Raw genomic sequence first — 14973 nt, forward strand, 5'->3', positions numbered from 1 at the left:
TCTCAAGACTCTGGCCTCCAGAATTTGGACAGAGTAAAGTTCTCTAGTGTAAGCCACTCAGTTTATGGTGCTTTGCTAGGACAGCCCTAGAAAATGAAGACGATCTTCCCTCTGGTACCCCTCTCATCACTCTGACCTTACTTACTGTGTCTACTCACCTGACTATCGCCCCAGTAGACCCTAAGATCCATGAGCACATCTGCCTACTCACCACTATATGGTAAGCCCACTTCTGCCACCCCGGAAGTGCCCTGGATCAGTCAGATTAACTCATGAGAGGCCTTTCCCTGGCTAGTTCCAGAATCTCAGACACGAGACGTTCCCTCTCTGAGTGCCCATTTCCCCATTTGTCTATTGCAGGAAAAGGAAAGAACTGGACCAGATGACATCTGTGAGCCCTTCCGACTCAAAACCTCCAGGACTCACCACCGAAGGTGTCAAGGTCAGACCAGGACACAGAGCCACACTAGGGTGTTACACGCAGGAGAGGTGGGACACAGGGGACAGGCCACGGAGATGCGGGAAGACTGGAAGACCATAACAACTTTCCTCCCCGGAGACATCTCCAATGACAGCAGGGACAGCCTCCCTCTACGGCTTCCGGAACCCACATGCAGAGACACACACCCCGATTCAGCATGAACTGGCGACTCCTGCCCTCAAGGCAGTACTCACTCCCTGTGGGCTGTTCCTGCTCACAAAGGACAGTTCCCAAAGGGGTCGGTCTCCTGGATAGCGGGCACCAGGCGCTACGAGGCCGGGGGCTGAGGGCAGGGGACAACAGGCTCTCTGAGAAGTCCTGTGCCCTGACAAAATGGAGAAATAGTGACATGGGTACCTCCCCACCACGTACGCCCCTGCTAACAGCAGAGTTCTGCCTCCTCCTGGAAGAGGACGTGCCAATGAGCGAAGAGGCGAATAGAGATGACTGCACGAGGGAGGTGACAGCCAACTTCCCACCCACGTACCTGGCGCTGCCCCGGCTCGGCCCTAGCCCCCCGCCTCCCTGAGGTCCTCCGGAAAGGAGGGGTCCCCAGGAAGGAGGTACTCACCCGCACTGCTGAGCGAGCTGCTGCTCTCCGAGTCTGAGGGCATGATGGACAAGACGCTGTAGGTGGAGCCTGCAGGCAGAAAGAGGGGCCGTTTGTTACCGATCCCAAGGGCTCTCTTGTCTACACCCCAAACCACTGTCAGACCAACTGACTTCAGTGGGTGCCAGGCTGAGAAGCAGCACCGCACCAAGCACTAGACATCAGAATCACGGGCCGGGCAGGGGAGATGTGGTCGACAGGGTCTCATCTGCGGTGTTTCGGCCCCAGGTTCCGCCTCACCTTTGGCCACCTTCTGAGTGATCTCTGCACTGCAGAGGACAGCTTAGAGTCAGTCAGCTGGCTTCTTGTCAGGACATCTGGGAAAAGGCTTACTTAGCAAGGGAGCCACACACCCAGGGTGACAAGGGGCCTGGGGATTTCCTACAGGTTTGTATCAGGGTGATTCTGGCTTCCATATAGAGAGTAACAGAGCCTAAGTGAGCATATGTGAAGCTTTTATTCTTCATGCCAGACTGTTCTGCTCTTAGGTCCTAACTGTATTCAAGCTCAGTCCTTAATAATTTAGTCAGTGGCTGCCCCCTTAGTAAAAGTTACTCATAAAATTATGAGCAATTACACAGTCACCAAAGCTGGGGGATAACAAGTTTTTTCAAGGGCGGGGGGGTACCTGCCTGGTATCAGGAAAAACCTCTGGGTCAAGAAATCCAGATCTGAGCCCAGCTCTTATCCACATGTGAGTAACTGGCCAGTGGCCTCGGTTTTCTGGATCTCTGTTTCTCAAGTCTGTAACATGAAGGGGTTCAACCAGATGGCTCAGAAGGTCCTTCCCCCTGACGCATTTCAGAGATAATGTTTCCCATGAAGAACAGAAACAAAGGTGTGCTTTGCTTACCAAGACGACAGATGACACAAAAGCAAGAGGGTGGGCGAACCGACCCAGAGACTGAATGGGAGTTGAAAAAAGCACAACATGCAGAGATGGTGGGTCAAATAAAACAAGACAATGGGAAGAATGCAATGTTTTGTTCTTGGAACCGAAAGAACTACACAATGAAGGCGTGTGTGTACTGGGCAAAGTGGGTGAGCCAGAGATGAGATTTTTGCAATAAAGCCTTTGAATGAGCCCTAGGGCTTTGGTGTCAGAAAGCAACCAAGAATTTATGAGACCTTGGACTCCAGGATCAAAAATGCAGGGTCAAATCTAAGAGGTTTTCTCCCATCTCAACTGTTGACTAGCTACTCTACACCTGCACACCTTCAGAAGGGAAAGAAAAGGGACAAAGACATGGAGTGAGCAGGGGAGAAGGAGAAGAGCAAGGAAACTCACAGATGAGGGGACGAAGAGGTGCACCAGGGGACAGGGAAGACCCCGAAAGGATGGGGAAGACGTGGAGGGGAAAGATGAAGACCACACACAGAGGGCAGGGCAACGAACAGCCCTGGCGGCCCACCAGAGAGAGATGAAAGGAGAGAGCGGAAAAAGAGAAAATTAGAAAAAAGGGACTTAGATAATGGCAAGCAGTCCAACAGTGGCCTGCGACAGCCAATGGCTTCATTATCACATTTTCTGAGAATCTCTGGAGAACCTCTGGGCACGTAGCATGGATGGAAGAGGCTTGCTTGGGAAGTGGAAAGGATCACCCAAAGGGATTCAACTTGTTCAACTGGCCTCCAACAGCACGCCTGAAACAGCTGCTGGATGCAGGGCAGGGTGGCCTAACGGTCAGTACTGCCTCGGTCCGAGAAGACCCAGGTGCTGGGGGCTCTCACAACACATGCATTCACTCCGTGCCCACCTGGCAGGGATATCATAGGTGGGCTCTGCACATCCTCTGAAGGGAGACAGAACCAGAAAACCCCCGGCAACCCAGCAAGTCCTCTATCGATCCTACTAAAAAATATGTAAGCGATGTTCAGTGAGCTATATCCTGCATTTCACATTCAACCCACACGATTCATTTCTGTCTAAACAATGAGCATCACAGGCTTCTCACAGCATTCCTCTTCCCCTGTCATAAACATCAAGCATGACATAAAGATCTATGAAATAAAGTCAGGTGCAATGCAGCCAATCCATGGGTGTCTTCAAAAACCAAGAATACAACAGCATGCCTATCTGCTAAACTCAACTGCTATTTTCTTAATTATTTTTTGCTGCTGCTATCGGGGGCAGGGGGTGGTTAAAGGGGTTAGCGAGTAATATACCAAACCAGCCGGTATGTTGGTGGACTGTTTTCAAAAGACTTTCAAAAGACTCAGATAAAGCAGGCACCGCTACACCGTCCCGCTCACACCTCAGAGATCTAAGCTCAGCCCAGCCCTGCTTATGACACCACAGGCTGCGCTCTGGTGATGCTCCCTGCAGAACGCTGTGCCTCTTTCTCATTATTGGCATCAGCAGCGGCCCATCTTCCAGTAAACCGCCCCTCCCCTGCAGATTGTCTCTCTCCTCCCCCGTGGTGAGTTTCCACTGTTAATTAAACTTGGCAGACACCCTTCTCTCTCTCCTCCCACCTTCCCCCCTGGCTGGGAGGAGTCAACTGGCCAACCAACACACTCTGTTCCTCTTCCCTGCCCCCTGTGTCCTGACCTGATGGGGCTGTGGGGCCTGACCCGGGGGCGGTATGACATCTTTATCTGCATCTCCGGGCATTACCTCCCCCGAGCTGGCTGGCAGGGCTCCTGGGGGCCAGTGCTGGGGCTGCCAGGGGACGATGAAAATTGGACAAGGCCCAGTTTCTACAATGTTCCCAGGGCCTTAGACGTCATTCGGGGGGGAAAAAAAGGTCCGAAGACGACACTGTCTTGGTCATGCTTTGTCTCTTTGGCTATTGTTGTCTTTAAAAGCCTGTGTGGTCGGGACTGTCGGGAAAAGGCAAAAGGAGTCACTTTCCTCCAAAGTCACGTGGTGTCTTTGCTAAGCGATGGCTTCCGAGGGGTGAGATAGACGTCACCTACCCCTGGGATTTCACAATCCATTCTGGAGGCCAACAGGGGTCCCATCTCACTGTGCACGCTCCCCTGCCCCGCAAAGCCCCTCACCCTTGGCCATGTGAGCAGGTAGGAGTTCCCTTGAAGGCACTGCACCCCCCGCCCGCCCACCCCAAACCCGAAGGCACACCCTCCACCTCTCACAGAGGTCTGGATGAACGAGGGCCAGCTTCCCACACCACTACTGCCTCCACCGCCTCCCCCTCCAGGCCCACAGAACAGCAAGGCACTGACACTCAGGACGGTTGCCACAAACTCAGACAAGCCAGTGCAGAGGTCCTGAGAGGACCCGGAGAAAGTCGTATGATCGTGAGAGTTCCAGAGGAGAGCAGAGTGGGAGCCAGGTTCTCATGGCCGTGTGGAGCAGAGTGATGATACAAGGGGTTCCCTGCACAGCAACTACCTGGGGAACCGGTCAAGGTGCAGGCTCTGGCTGGGGAGACCTGGGGTGGGGCCTGAGACTCTGCATTTCTAACATGCCTGCAGGGAGTGAGGTCCACAGCAGGACTGAAAGCAAGGCTGACCCGAGTCAGCAGGCAGGCAGGGATGTGTGTGGGAGCCAGGCAGAAGCCCTGGGAGAGAGCTGGCAGACGGGGACTGGCCTGGGCCACAGGCATTGTCTGCGTCCTTCCCCAGAGGCCGCAATGCTAATTGTATTTACTCTGTGACTCAGCCCCACTGGGTCACAGAGACCACTTCAAAAAAACTTCCAGTAAAATCACCCAAGCGGTAACAGAACGCCCAGCCCTCCGAGGCCCCCTCCTGGGGCCTGTGCACCTCCCCCCGCCGTTCCCCCACCCCCCACCAGAACACACCCCTCCATTCACCTGGGGCTTGTAAAGGCCCCGGTGACTCACGCTTCCTCCCCATGAAACCGAGAACCAAAGGGGCTTGCTCCAGCCTCCAGCGGCAGGCAGAGTCCTCTCACTGCTCCAGCCTGAGGCGCCGAGCGACACAGCTCTGGGCGCTGGAGGACACGCACCTCCCCCAGCACCCGGGAAGCAAGCCGCTCTTCCCTGGGGGCTCTGCGACAGGGCGGGAAGGATCACCACCTGGCCACCTGTCCCAGCCCAGAACCCTCCCTCCAGCTCAGAGCTGACCACCCACGGATGGACGGCCGAGGGCAACCAGTCACTCTCACGCCCACGTGCGTCCAACAGTCCTAGGACACGGCTAAGCCCTGCGAGCCCGACACTGGGCTGGGTTTAAGAGACAGAAGAGAAGCCAGGGGCTCAGGAGGCGACTTGCCTGCTGAGAGTCTATGGAAGGCCCTTCCCCTCTCTGAGCCTGGGGCCCAACTGCAAACCCGAGGGAGCAGTGACTAGAAGACTGACGGTACCAGTCGGCCTGGGTTCAACTCCCAGCTCTGCCCCTTAGCAGCTGTGTACCCTCAGCCTCTCACTGCCTCCACGTGCACGTCTGTAAAATGGGACAAGAGGAGTACTAACCTCACAGAGTATCAACTGAGTTAATATGAAAAGGCCGTGACACAGCGCTTGGCCCTGCCAGCGCCCCGAGGGTCGGCTGCTGCTCCTGCAGTCAAACCAGACCTTCCAACCCCGCCGTCCTCAATCCTTGGGTTACCCATAAGGAAAGCTGTCTGCCAGGGTGACAAGGCTGAACAGTCCACAGTGACAAACTGCTGGGCTGCAGAGCACTAATAATAACAACACCAGTCATAATAATAGCAGCAGCTGATACTGAGCCCTATAAGCGCCGGGATGTACTAAACTCTGCATGTATTCTCTCAGTGAATTCCCACACTAACCCTGAGGTTGCCATTACACCTGCAATGACAGAGGAGAAAACAAAGGGTTACAACAATGAAGTGACTGCTTAAGGTCATGGGGTGAACAGGATACAAACCCAGACAGTCCAGCTCAACGTCTGCGCTCCTGATCCCTAGTCACAACACTGCTGCCCAGCTTCTAAAGGTCTGGCAGTCCGGGGAGACTTCATGGAGGAAGGAGCCTGGAGGCTGCTGGACTTGGACAGGCACCAAGAAGCCAGGTCAGCCTGGAGGAGACATAGGCAGAACCCACCCCTCTGTGTACGTGAGAAGTCTCAGAGCAGGGCCGCCCCTGTCCAGGGCCTCACAGAGATACAATCCCCCAGAGAAGGCTTGTCCCCTCCGAGCCAGACACTGAGCTGAACGGGGCCTGGGGACTAGAAGTAAGAAGAAAGAAAGAGGGGTGAGCTGTGGCTTATGGCCCTGACACTTGCTACTCCTTCCTCCCATCCCATGTCCAGACCGTGCTGGGTGCTGAGACACTTGACTCCCTGAACTGTAGGTATGAGAAGGAGGCAGGCAGGTGAAAGTGCTGTGTGCTGAGCCTGCCCCCCTGCTTCTAAGGACCTCGGGGGCTGCTGGGAGGGTGGGCGCCTCCGGCTGCTGAGAAGCCCCGTTGGAGAACCACAGTTCAGTGCAGCTATGCCCCTCCCCAGGGCCTCAGCTTCCTCCTCCCTTAACAACAGGGCCCCAGGTTGTGAATGCGGAGACCCACGGTTGGAGGCCGACAAGTCCAGACATTTCAGGAGATAGGGAGTGACCGGGGCCTGGAATGGAGCAGCCATGGAGCCTGGCACATTGATCAAGAAAGTCCTGCTTCAGGTACCTGACATGCCCACCTCCGGGGGGAAAGCACCTTCTCCCTGCCATACACGAGAAGGCTCGTGCCTCCTGGCCAGGCTGGGTGACAGTTGTCACCTGACCTAGAAAGCCCAGGAAGTGGCTCAGAGTAGGATCTGGATGGCTCAAGGAAGGGAGGCTGGGCTGGTCATCATTTCCACCCTAGAGGGTAGGAAGGAGACTGAGACAGACTTCAAGTGTCTCCTACTAAAACGCAATGATGTAATGGGGCGTGTTCATCATCAATGAGCACAGCCACACCTGACGGGCCCCCCAAAACAAAGAAAACAGACGAGAGAGTGGAGAAGGGCCGGCTGCAGAGTCACTGCTCTGCTACCCTCACCAGAGCTCAGGCCCCTAAGTCAGCAGCCAAGAGGACACACCGAGGCGGGACAGGAAATAGTGCAGCACAGGCAGCCAAGCTTCCACTGCGCTGCAGCCAGACACGGCACAGTGAGTGCGTGCGCCCTGGAATAAACTTCTGATCGGCACCAGGAGTCCAACAGACCAGCACCCTCCTCTCTGTCTGGCCTATGACTGAGTGGCATGTGCTGCCCTCCACCGCAACTTTGCACTGCAGGTTGTTGGTACAAGGACAGGTCCTGGGCCCACACACCCTGAGCTCAGGCTTGCCACCTACCAGCAGTGTGACTGTAAGCAAGCTGCTTCCACTTTCTGCCCTTCATTTCCTGGTTTATGAAATAGGAAGAATTCTGGGCTATGAGAACCGAACGAGGAAAGGTAAAGCCCTGGGGATGGAGCCAGGCACACAGACACGCGCTCCACAAACGTTAGTTCCCATTCTTGTTACCTGGCTCTCAGCCCTGAGTGTCCGCTCCCGATACCTGAATCCGGCCCTGCTATGCCTTTGTTTTCTTCCCCTCGGTATAAGGAGGCCTCCCACCCCCTTCCATCATTCTGCCCAGCTATGGCCAATTCCAAGCCTTTCCAGCCTCACTTGACGATCTCTTGTCCTCTGAATCAGACAGAACAAGACCGAGTGTTCACTGCATGCTGAGCATCACACCAGGCCACGCTCCAACCTTTCCATGACCCTCACCTGCGCATATAAGGGCATTGGTCAGCCCTTCAAGAGAGATGCAATAATGGTGCTCTGCACAGACACCATCCCTTAGTAGGCATGCCTGCCCTGGGAACACAAAGCCCACTGCTTCACCAAATGCTTAGTGAACAAACTGGGGGTGCAGCCGAGAATAAGACAGAGAGTCCCTGCCCTCATGGTGTTCAAAGGAATGCGGATAGGAGAGAAATAACTCAACAAGCCAATGCAAACTGCATTAGGTAGTAAGTGCTATGAAGAAAATTGTAGCAGGGTAAAATGGAGGGTGAGTGGGGTAGGGCAGAGAGGTGGCTATGGTGGGACAAGGGTCAGGGGAGGTCTCTCTGGGATGTCACATCTGAACAGAGACCTGAAGGAGTCTGGAGGAAGCTGAGTGCTGGAGGAAGACTGTTCCAGGTAGAGGAACAGCAAGTGCAAAGGCCCTGGGCTCAGACCAGAAAGTGGGCAAGGACATGACACCCCAGGCTGGACAGGTCAGGGACATTCAGTCCAGAGGCCAGAGACAGTCATTACAAAGGAAAGGTCTTGTCTTCATCAGCAACGAGTTGCCATTCACCCCCCTCTTCCTTCAACAGCATTGACACCTCTTCCTTGCATGCTTTGTGTGGGGCCTTGGCTACTACTGACCACCAAGGCAGCTCAGTCTGGGTCCCCAGGACTCTGAGATCAAGGAGGAAAACCACTTACCCTCCCACCACCCCAACAGCCCTGCTGAGTTTGAACCTACTGAGACACCTGCCACAGGGATGGGAGGTACAAAGTGACCGCACAGGAGCAGAAGCTGGATGGACCTGGGCCTCCCACTCTGGCCACACACTCAGGAACACCAAACAGCCGAAACAGTCTTGGAAAAGAAGAGTAAAGCTGGAGGACTCACACTTCTTGATTGGGGACAAAGCTGCAGAAATCAGAACAGTGTGGTACTGGCTTACAGGCAGACATACAAACCAACAGAACAGAACACAGAGCCCAGAAACTAACCTTTGCATAATGGTCGAGTAATTTTTGACAGGTGCTGAAAGACCATCCAATGAGGAAAGAAGAGTGTCTTCAAGAAATGATGCTGGGAAAACTTGATATCCACGTGTAAAAGGATGAATTTGGACCCTTTCCTAATACCATATACTAAAATTAACTCAAAAGGAATCAAAGTCTTAAAGATAAGAGCTAAAACTAGAAAACTTTTAGCAAATGTCAAGATACTGAATTTGGCAGGGATTTCTTGGATATGACACCAGAGACACAGCAACAAAAGAAAAAACAGACATATTGGACTTCATGAAAATTTTTAAAATGGTAAATGGAAAAACACTGTCAACAGAGTAAAAAGGCAACACACAGAATCAGAGAAAATATTTGCAAATCACATATCTGATAGGAAATTAGTATCAGTATGTGAATGCTAAACCGCTTCAGTTGTGTCCAACTCTTTGCAACCCTATGGACTGTAGTCTGCCAGGCTCCCCTGTCCATGGGATTCTCTAGGCAAGAATACTGGAGTGGGGTGCCATGCCCTTCTCCAGGGATCTTTCCAACCTAAGGATTGAACCCGTGTCTCTTATATCTCCTGCACTGGCAGGCGGATTCTTTTCCACTAGCACCACCTGGGAAGCCCCAGAACAGAGAACTCCTAAAACTCAACAACAGAAAATGTTCAAAATTAGGCATGACTTGATAGACATTTCTCCAAAAAATATATACAAATAGCCAACAGTTACATGAAAAGATGTTCAACTCCCTAGCCATTAGGGAAATACAAATCAAACCACAATGAGAAGCTACCTCATATCACTTAGGATGGCTACTATAAAAAAATAAATAAATAAAATAAAATAGGAAGTCTTGGTACAGATGTGGAAAAACTGGATCCCTTGTGCACTACTGGTAGGAATGGAAAATGGTAGAACCACTGTGGAAACTAGTATGGTGGTGTCACAGAAAATCAAAAATAGTATTACTATATGATCCAACATCGGAGAAGGCAATGGCACCCCACTCCAGTACTCTTGCCTGGAGAGTCCCATGGATGGAGAAGCCTGGTGGGCTGCAGTCCATGGGGTCACGAAGAGTCGGACACGACTGAGCGACTTCACTTTCACTTTTCACTTTCATGCATTGGAGAAGGAAATGGCAACCCACTCCAGTGTTCTTGCCTGGAGAACCCCAGGGAGGGGGGAGCCTGGTGGCTGCTGTCTATGGGGTCGCACAGAGTCGGACACAACTGAAGTGACTTAGCATAACATGATCCAACATATCCACCTCGGGCATCTACCCCAAAACACTGAAATGAGGGTCTCAAAGGTGATCCTACCCCCATGTTCATAGTAGCATTATTCACAAATGTATACCTAAAATGTATAAGCAATACAAGTGTCTACTGATGGATGAAATGATAAGCAAAATGTGGTATATACATACAATAAAATATTACTCAACCTTAAAAAGGCAAGCGATTTGGGTGTCTTCTACAACATGGATGAATTCTAAGGACATTATGCTAAGTGAAATAAGCCAGTCACAGAGACACAAAAAAAGTGTTTGGTTCCATTTCTATGAAGTACTTAGAGCAGTCAACACTGTAGAGAAAGCAGAATAGTGGCTGCCAGGGTGAGAGGGGGAAAAAGGGAGTCACTATTTAATGGGTGTAGTTTTCGTCTTGCAGGATGCAAACAGTTTTGGAGGGGGATGGCAGGAATGGCAGTACACTATGAATGTTTTTATTAATAACATTGATGGGTAAGATGGTAAATTCTAGGTTTACTTTCCCACATCAGAAAAACGGGTAGCAAAAAGCAAAATAAATGAAAAACAGTGGGGGCGGGGCGGGGGGTGGGGTGGGGTGGGGTGGGTGGCACAGAAGGCACCTTTATCTCCCTCCCTCTCCATTAAAGTAATACAAAATCTTTGGGGCTTCAGGGTGATCCAAACCCCACCAAGCATCACAAAATCCTACAACACTGATCCAGTAAAGCCCCAGCCCCTCAGTCCTGGAAGTCAAGAACACTGCAAGCTTCTGAGCACAGGAGTAAGACAGCAGGGATGAGCGTCAGGACAATGTCTCCAGCACCTGTGATCAGGGTGGGCGGAAAGAGGAAGGCCTGGAAGTAAAGAGAACAGTTAGGATGCTCCTGCAAGAGCTCCCCTGAACCACTGGTCAGGCGTGCGAGCTGAGCAGGGACACAGAGACTGCAGAGGGGAGGACAGGCTAGGATGAAGGAACCGTGGGTGGGGAGAAGTAGAGCATGATACTGGTTCGGGATGAAGGTACTGGAAGGTACTTCAGTTAACAGAGGCAGAGGACTGAAAAAGGCTGGTGAAGACAGACGAGGAGACCCTGCTGAGGCTCAGGCTGAATGAACGTGCTAAAGGAAGTCTCTGCGGAGGTGCCCGGCTGCTGACGGTCAGAAAGCGGAGCTGGGGAGCCAGGTTCAAGCTAACACAGTCACCCCGTAGAGCGTGGAGGATATGAGTGACAAGCCTAGAGTGGCTCACTGGCAATGTGAAGGCCTTGGGTAAGAAAAAAGCGAGGGGAAGGGGAAGGTCAGATCTAGGACTTCCTAAATAGCACCCACACAGGAAGTACTGTTCCAAACACTGTGTTGTTGGTGAAGTCACTAAGTCATTTCTGACTCTATTGCAACCCCATGGACTGTAGCCCACCAGGCTCCCCTGTCCATGAGATGTCCCAGGCAAGAATACTGGAGTGAGTTGCCATTTCCTTCTCCAGGGGATCTTCCTGATCCAGGGATGGAATCCAAGTCTCCTATTTGGCAGGTAGATTCTTTACCACTGAGTCACCTGAGAAGCTTACTGTTCTAAGCACATACAGGACAAAATCCTAGGACATGTGAACTGTGGGGACAGGAGAAGGAATACAAATTTCAGAGAGAGACACAGAAAGACTACTTGGGGAAACAGGGGGAATAAGAGAATTAAGCCTTCCAGAAGGCAGTGGGGTAGAGTGGTCGGAGGGGCTGGTCTGCCATGCCAAATGCTAGTCTAGGACACAGAGCACAAACATTTGATTCGGTCATCTGGAGGTCAGTGATGTTCTGCTAATGAAGTATGGCTATTGACTGGCTTTGGTTTCTCCACCAAAACTGCAGGGCTTGGATTAGAACAGAAAAGGCAAGAGGTTCATCATGAAAGAACTGCCATGTCTTGTGACAACTGCCTGCTGTGCTTAAGGAGCGTGAGGCTATACCTGTGCTTAGGAAAGGAGCCCAGGATGGGTCAGTGATGTCTGCCAAGGCCAAGACCAGGAGGTATGTATGCATTGCTCCTGATCTGTGTTGTTCCTAAGGGCCAGTCCACCAACAGAAACACTATTTCAAGGTTCCCAGCTCTTAGCAAGCTTACTACAATCAATCACTGACGAGAATTAACTCTCAAATCCAATCTGTTTCTCCAACATTCTTTAAATGCCCAGGACCGAAAGGGCCCTCAGGGAAAATAAAAGGACAATGATCTCATCTATTCTTTGCTTGAGGCTCTGAGAAACAAGAGTATAGAGAAGAGTGTGGCCCTCCAGGGGGTCTCCCAGAGGTCCTGCCCCAAGTAAGCGGCTGTCCCACCCAAGAGCCCTGGGACACTTTGCACGCCTTTTCCTCTTGGATAAGGTGACATCACCCAGAAAGATTCACACTTATTTGCACAATGCTTTTATGGATTTTGAAAGGACCTTCAGAAGAAGATGAAAGGAGTCCATTTTCAAAACCACAGGGACATTTTACAAAGTTTTACAAAAAGGACAGCTACATGCACTCACCTGCAGGAATCTGCTCAGGTACCAAATGCTGAAGCTGAAGCGCCAATACTTTGGCCACCTGATGTGAAGAGCTAACTCATTAGAAAAGACCCTGATGCTGGGAAAGATTGAGGGCAGGAGGAGAAGGGGACGACAGAAGTCAAGATGGTTGTATGGCATCTCTGACTCAATGGACATGAGTTCGAACCAGTTCCAGGAGATGGTGAAGGACAGGGAAGCCTGGTGTGCTGCAGTCCATGGGGTCGCAAAGAGTCGGACACGACTGAGCAGGCTAAACAACAACCACCAGATGCTGTCACACCCCAAACAGGGGAGAGGACTTGGGCTGCGACCCACTGCATGAACACACTCAAGCAGTGTTCTCCTTTTGCCAGCCATCTCCTGCACCCCTCCATGGATAAAGGTGAAACATTGAGAGCATCCTTCTCCCTAGAATCTTGCAGCAAAGCCTTCCATCATGTTCCGGTTTCTAACCTATAATTTCATCAAATCCAGCGCTCACATTTACCTTAAACCTGAGTGCATAATCAATCACCTACTCCAAAGCCCAGAAAATGGGCCCATGGCCACTCTTTCCTCAAATGAAGAAATAAAGAGTTCCCCCCACACCCTACCCCAGGCAAAATCTGGCCACACACAATCTATGAATTGTCCCCAATCAGCCCCAGGAAATGGGGGAGGTATGATCACAGAAGGATTTTAGGTTTGGAGATGGATGGCAGCACACTATGAATGTTTTTATTGATAATATTGACGGTTAAGACGGTAAATTCTAGGTTTACTTTACCACATCAGAAAAACTGGTAGCAAAAAGCAAAACAAATGAAAAACAGTGGAGGGGGGTGGGGAAGGCACCTTTATCTCCCTCCCTCTCCATTAAAGTCATATAAAGTCTTTGGGACTTCAGTGTGATCCAAACCCCACCAAGCATCACATAATCCTACAATGACTTTGATCCCGGAAAGCCCCAGCCACTCAGTCCTGGAAGTCAAGAACGCCCCAGGCTTCTGAGAAGGGGGAGGAGATCACAGAAGTATTTCAAATGCACAAATGTGGGACAAAGTTGATCGTGATAACAAAAGAAGGTATTTCACTTTTCTTGTGCAAGGAGAAGGAAAAAAAAAAAAAATCCACATCCACAATCACAGAGTGTAGCAAATGAAACCAAAGCACACCAGTCCCCAAAGACCTCAGGGTCCTCCCAGCTCCTGGCACACTGGCCACCTGCAGGGAACCCGACGGCACACGCACTCAGGGTCCTTGAGTCAATGGGAATCCCTGCGCTAGCGTCACTGTGCCGTGCCTGCCATGCCCGGCCCCAGCACAAGGCCAGTGCTTAGTTAAAGCTTGAAGAAACAGCTGGATCCTTGTTCTCAGTTGCACTTCAGCCTCCTCAGAGCTTACGGGGCCCCTATGCCACCCAGCCTTGACCTTCTACAGATGTCCAGAGTAGACACACGGAGCCAGGTCACGTGGCGAGCTGGAGACAGTGCCAAGGCCAGCTTCAGGGTCCCTCATCACTACAGAACCACACATAATGGAAATAATCTGTGAAGGGCTGAATTGTGTTCCCTCTGAAATTCAAATGTCAAAGTCCTAACTCCCCAGAATCTCAGCATGTGACTCTGCTTCGAGACGGGGTCTTCAAAGAGGAAATCCAATTAACACCAGGTCAGTAGGGTGGGCCCTAATCTTTCTAAGAAGAGGAAATTTGGACATAGACAAGTGCACACACACAGAAGACCCTTGAGGATACAGAGAGAAGACGGCTGTCTATAAGCCAATGCAAGAGACAGGTCTCACAAGAAACCAGCCCTGCTGACACCTTGATCAGGGACTTGTAGTCGCCAGGACTGTGAGACAATAGACGCCCATCGACTGAGCCCCCAAGTCTGTGGTACTTTGTTATGGAAGCCCTTCCACACTAATCCAGTTGCTACCGTGCCAGGCTTTGCACAGCCCTATCTAACACAGACATCGTCCACAGTGAAAGCCATGGAAAACTGTCAAATGAATCCTGTATCCTGGGTTTCCCTGGCGGTCGAGCAGTTAAGAATCCACCTGCCAACGCACAGGACACGGGATCAGTCCTTGGTTGGGGAAAGTCCCACATGCCGAGGAGCAAACAAGCCCAGGAAACAAAACCGCTGAAGCTTGAGAGACTGGAGTCTGTACTCCACAACAAGAGAAGCCATCACAAGAAGTCCGTGCACCAGAACGAAGAGTAGTTCCCCCGCCGCAACTAGAGAAAGCCCACACGCGGCAATGAAGACTCAGCGCAGCCAAAAATAAATAAATCTTCTTTATAAAAATGCTATCCTACTTAAAAATCACAGCACTCCAGAAAAGGGATACTGCTATTAGCTTCAATTTATAGACAAGGTTCCTGTAGCTCAGAAAGATGAAGGAGCCAGACAGATTATTCAGCTAGACTTGGAACAAATGTCCTCAG

At 51.5% G+C, this 14973-nt stretch overlaps 1 protein-coding gene across 8 annotated transcripts in view; it reads right to left on the minus strand.

The window, feature by feature from the left end:
• DLG5 (discs large MAGUK scaffold protein 5) overlaps positions 1 to 14973 on the minus strand; it is a 139251-nt gene that overhangs the window by 87045 nt on the left and 37233 nt on the right. For all 8 annotated transcript variants that reach the window (XR_008699087.1, XR_008699083.1, XM_055537303.1 and 5 more), the window contains exon 2: positions 1053 to 1121. Coding sequence is in view for 6 of the 8 variants with exons in the window: in XM_055537303.1 (XP_055393278.1) it covers positions 1053 to 1121 (69 nt within the window). In the remaining 2 variants the exon portion in view is untranslated. The remainder of the gene's footprint in view (positions 1 to 1052; positions 1122 to 14973) is intronic.

Source organism: Bubalus kerabau, chromosome 1, assembly GCF_029407905.1.
Source record: "Bubalus kerabau isolate K-KA32 ecotype Philippines breed swamp buffalo chromosome 1, PCC_UOA_SB_1v2, whole genome shotgun sequence".
In the NCBI taxonomy this organism is placed as follows: Eukaryota; Metazoa; Chordata; class Mammalia; order Artiodactyla; family Bovidae; genus Bubalus; species Bubalus kerabau.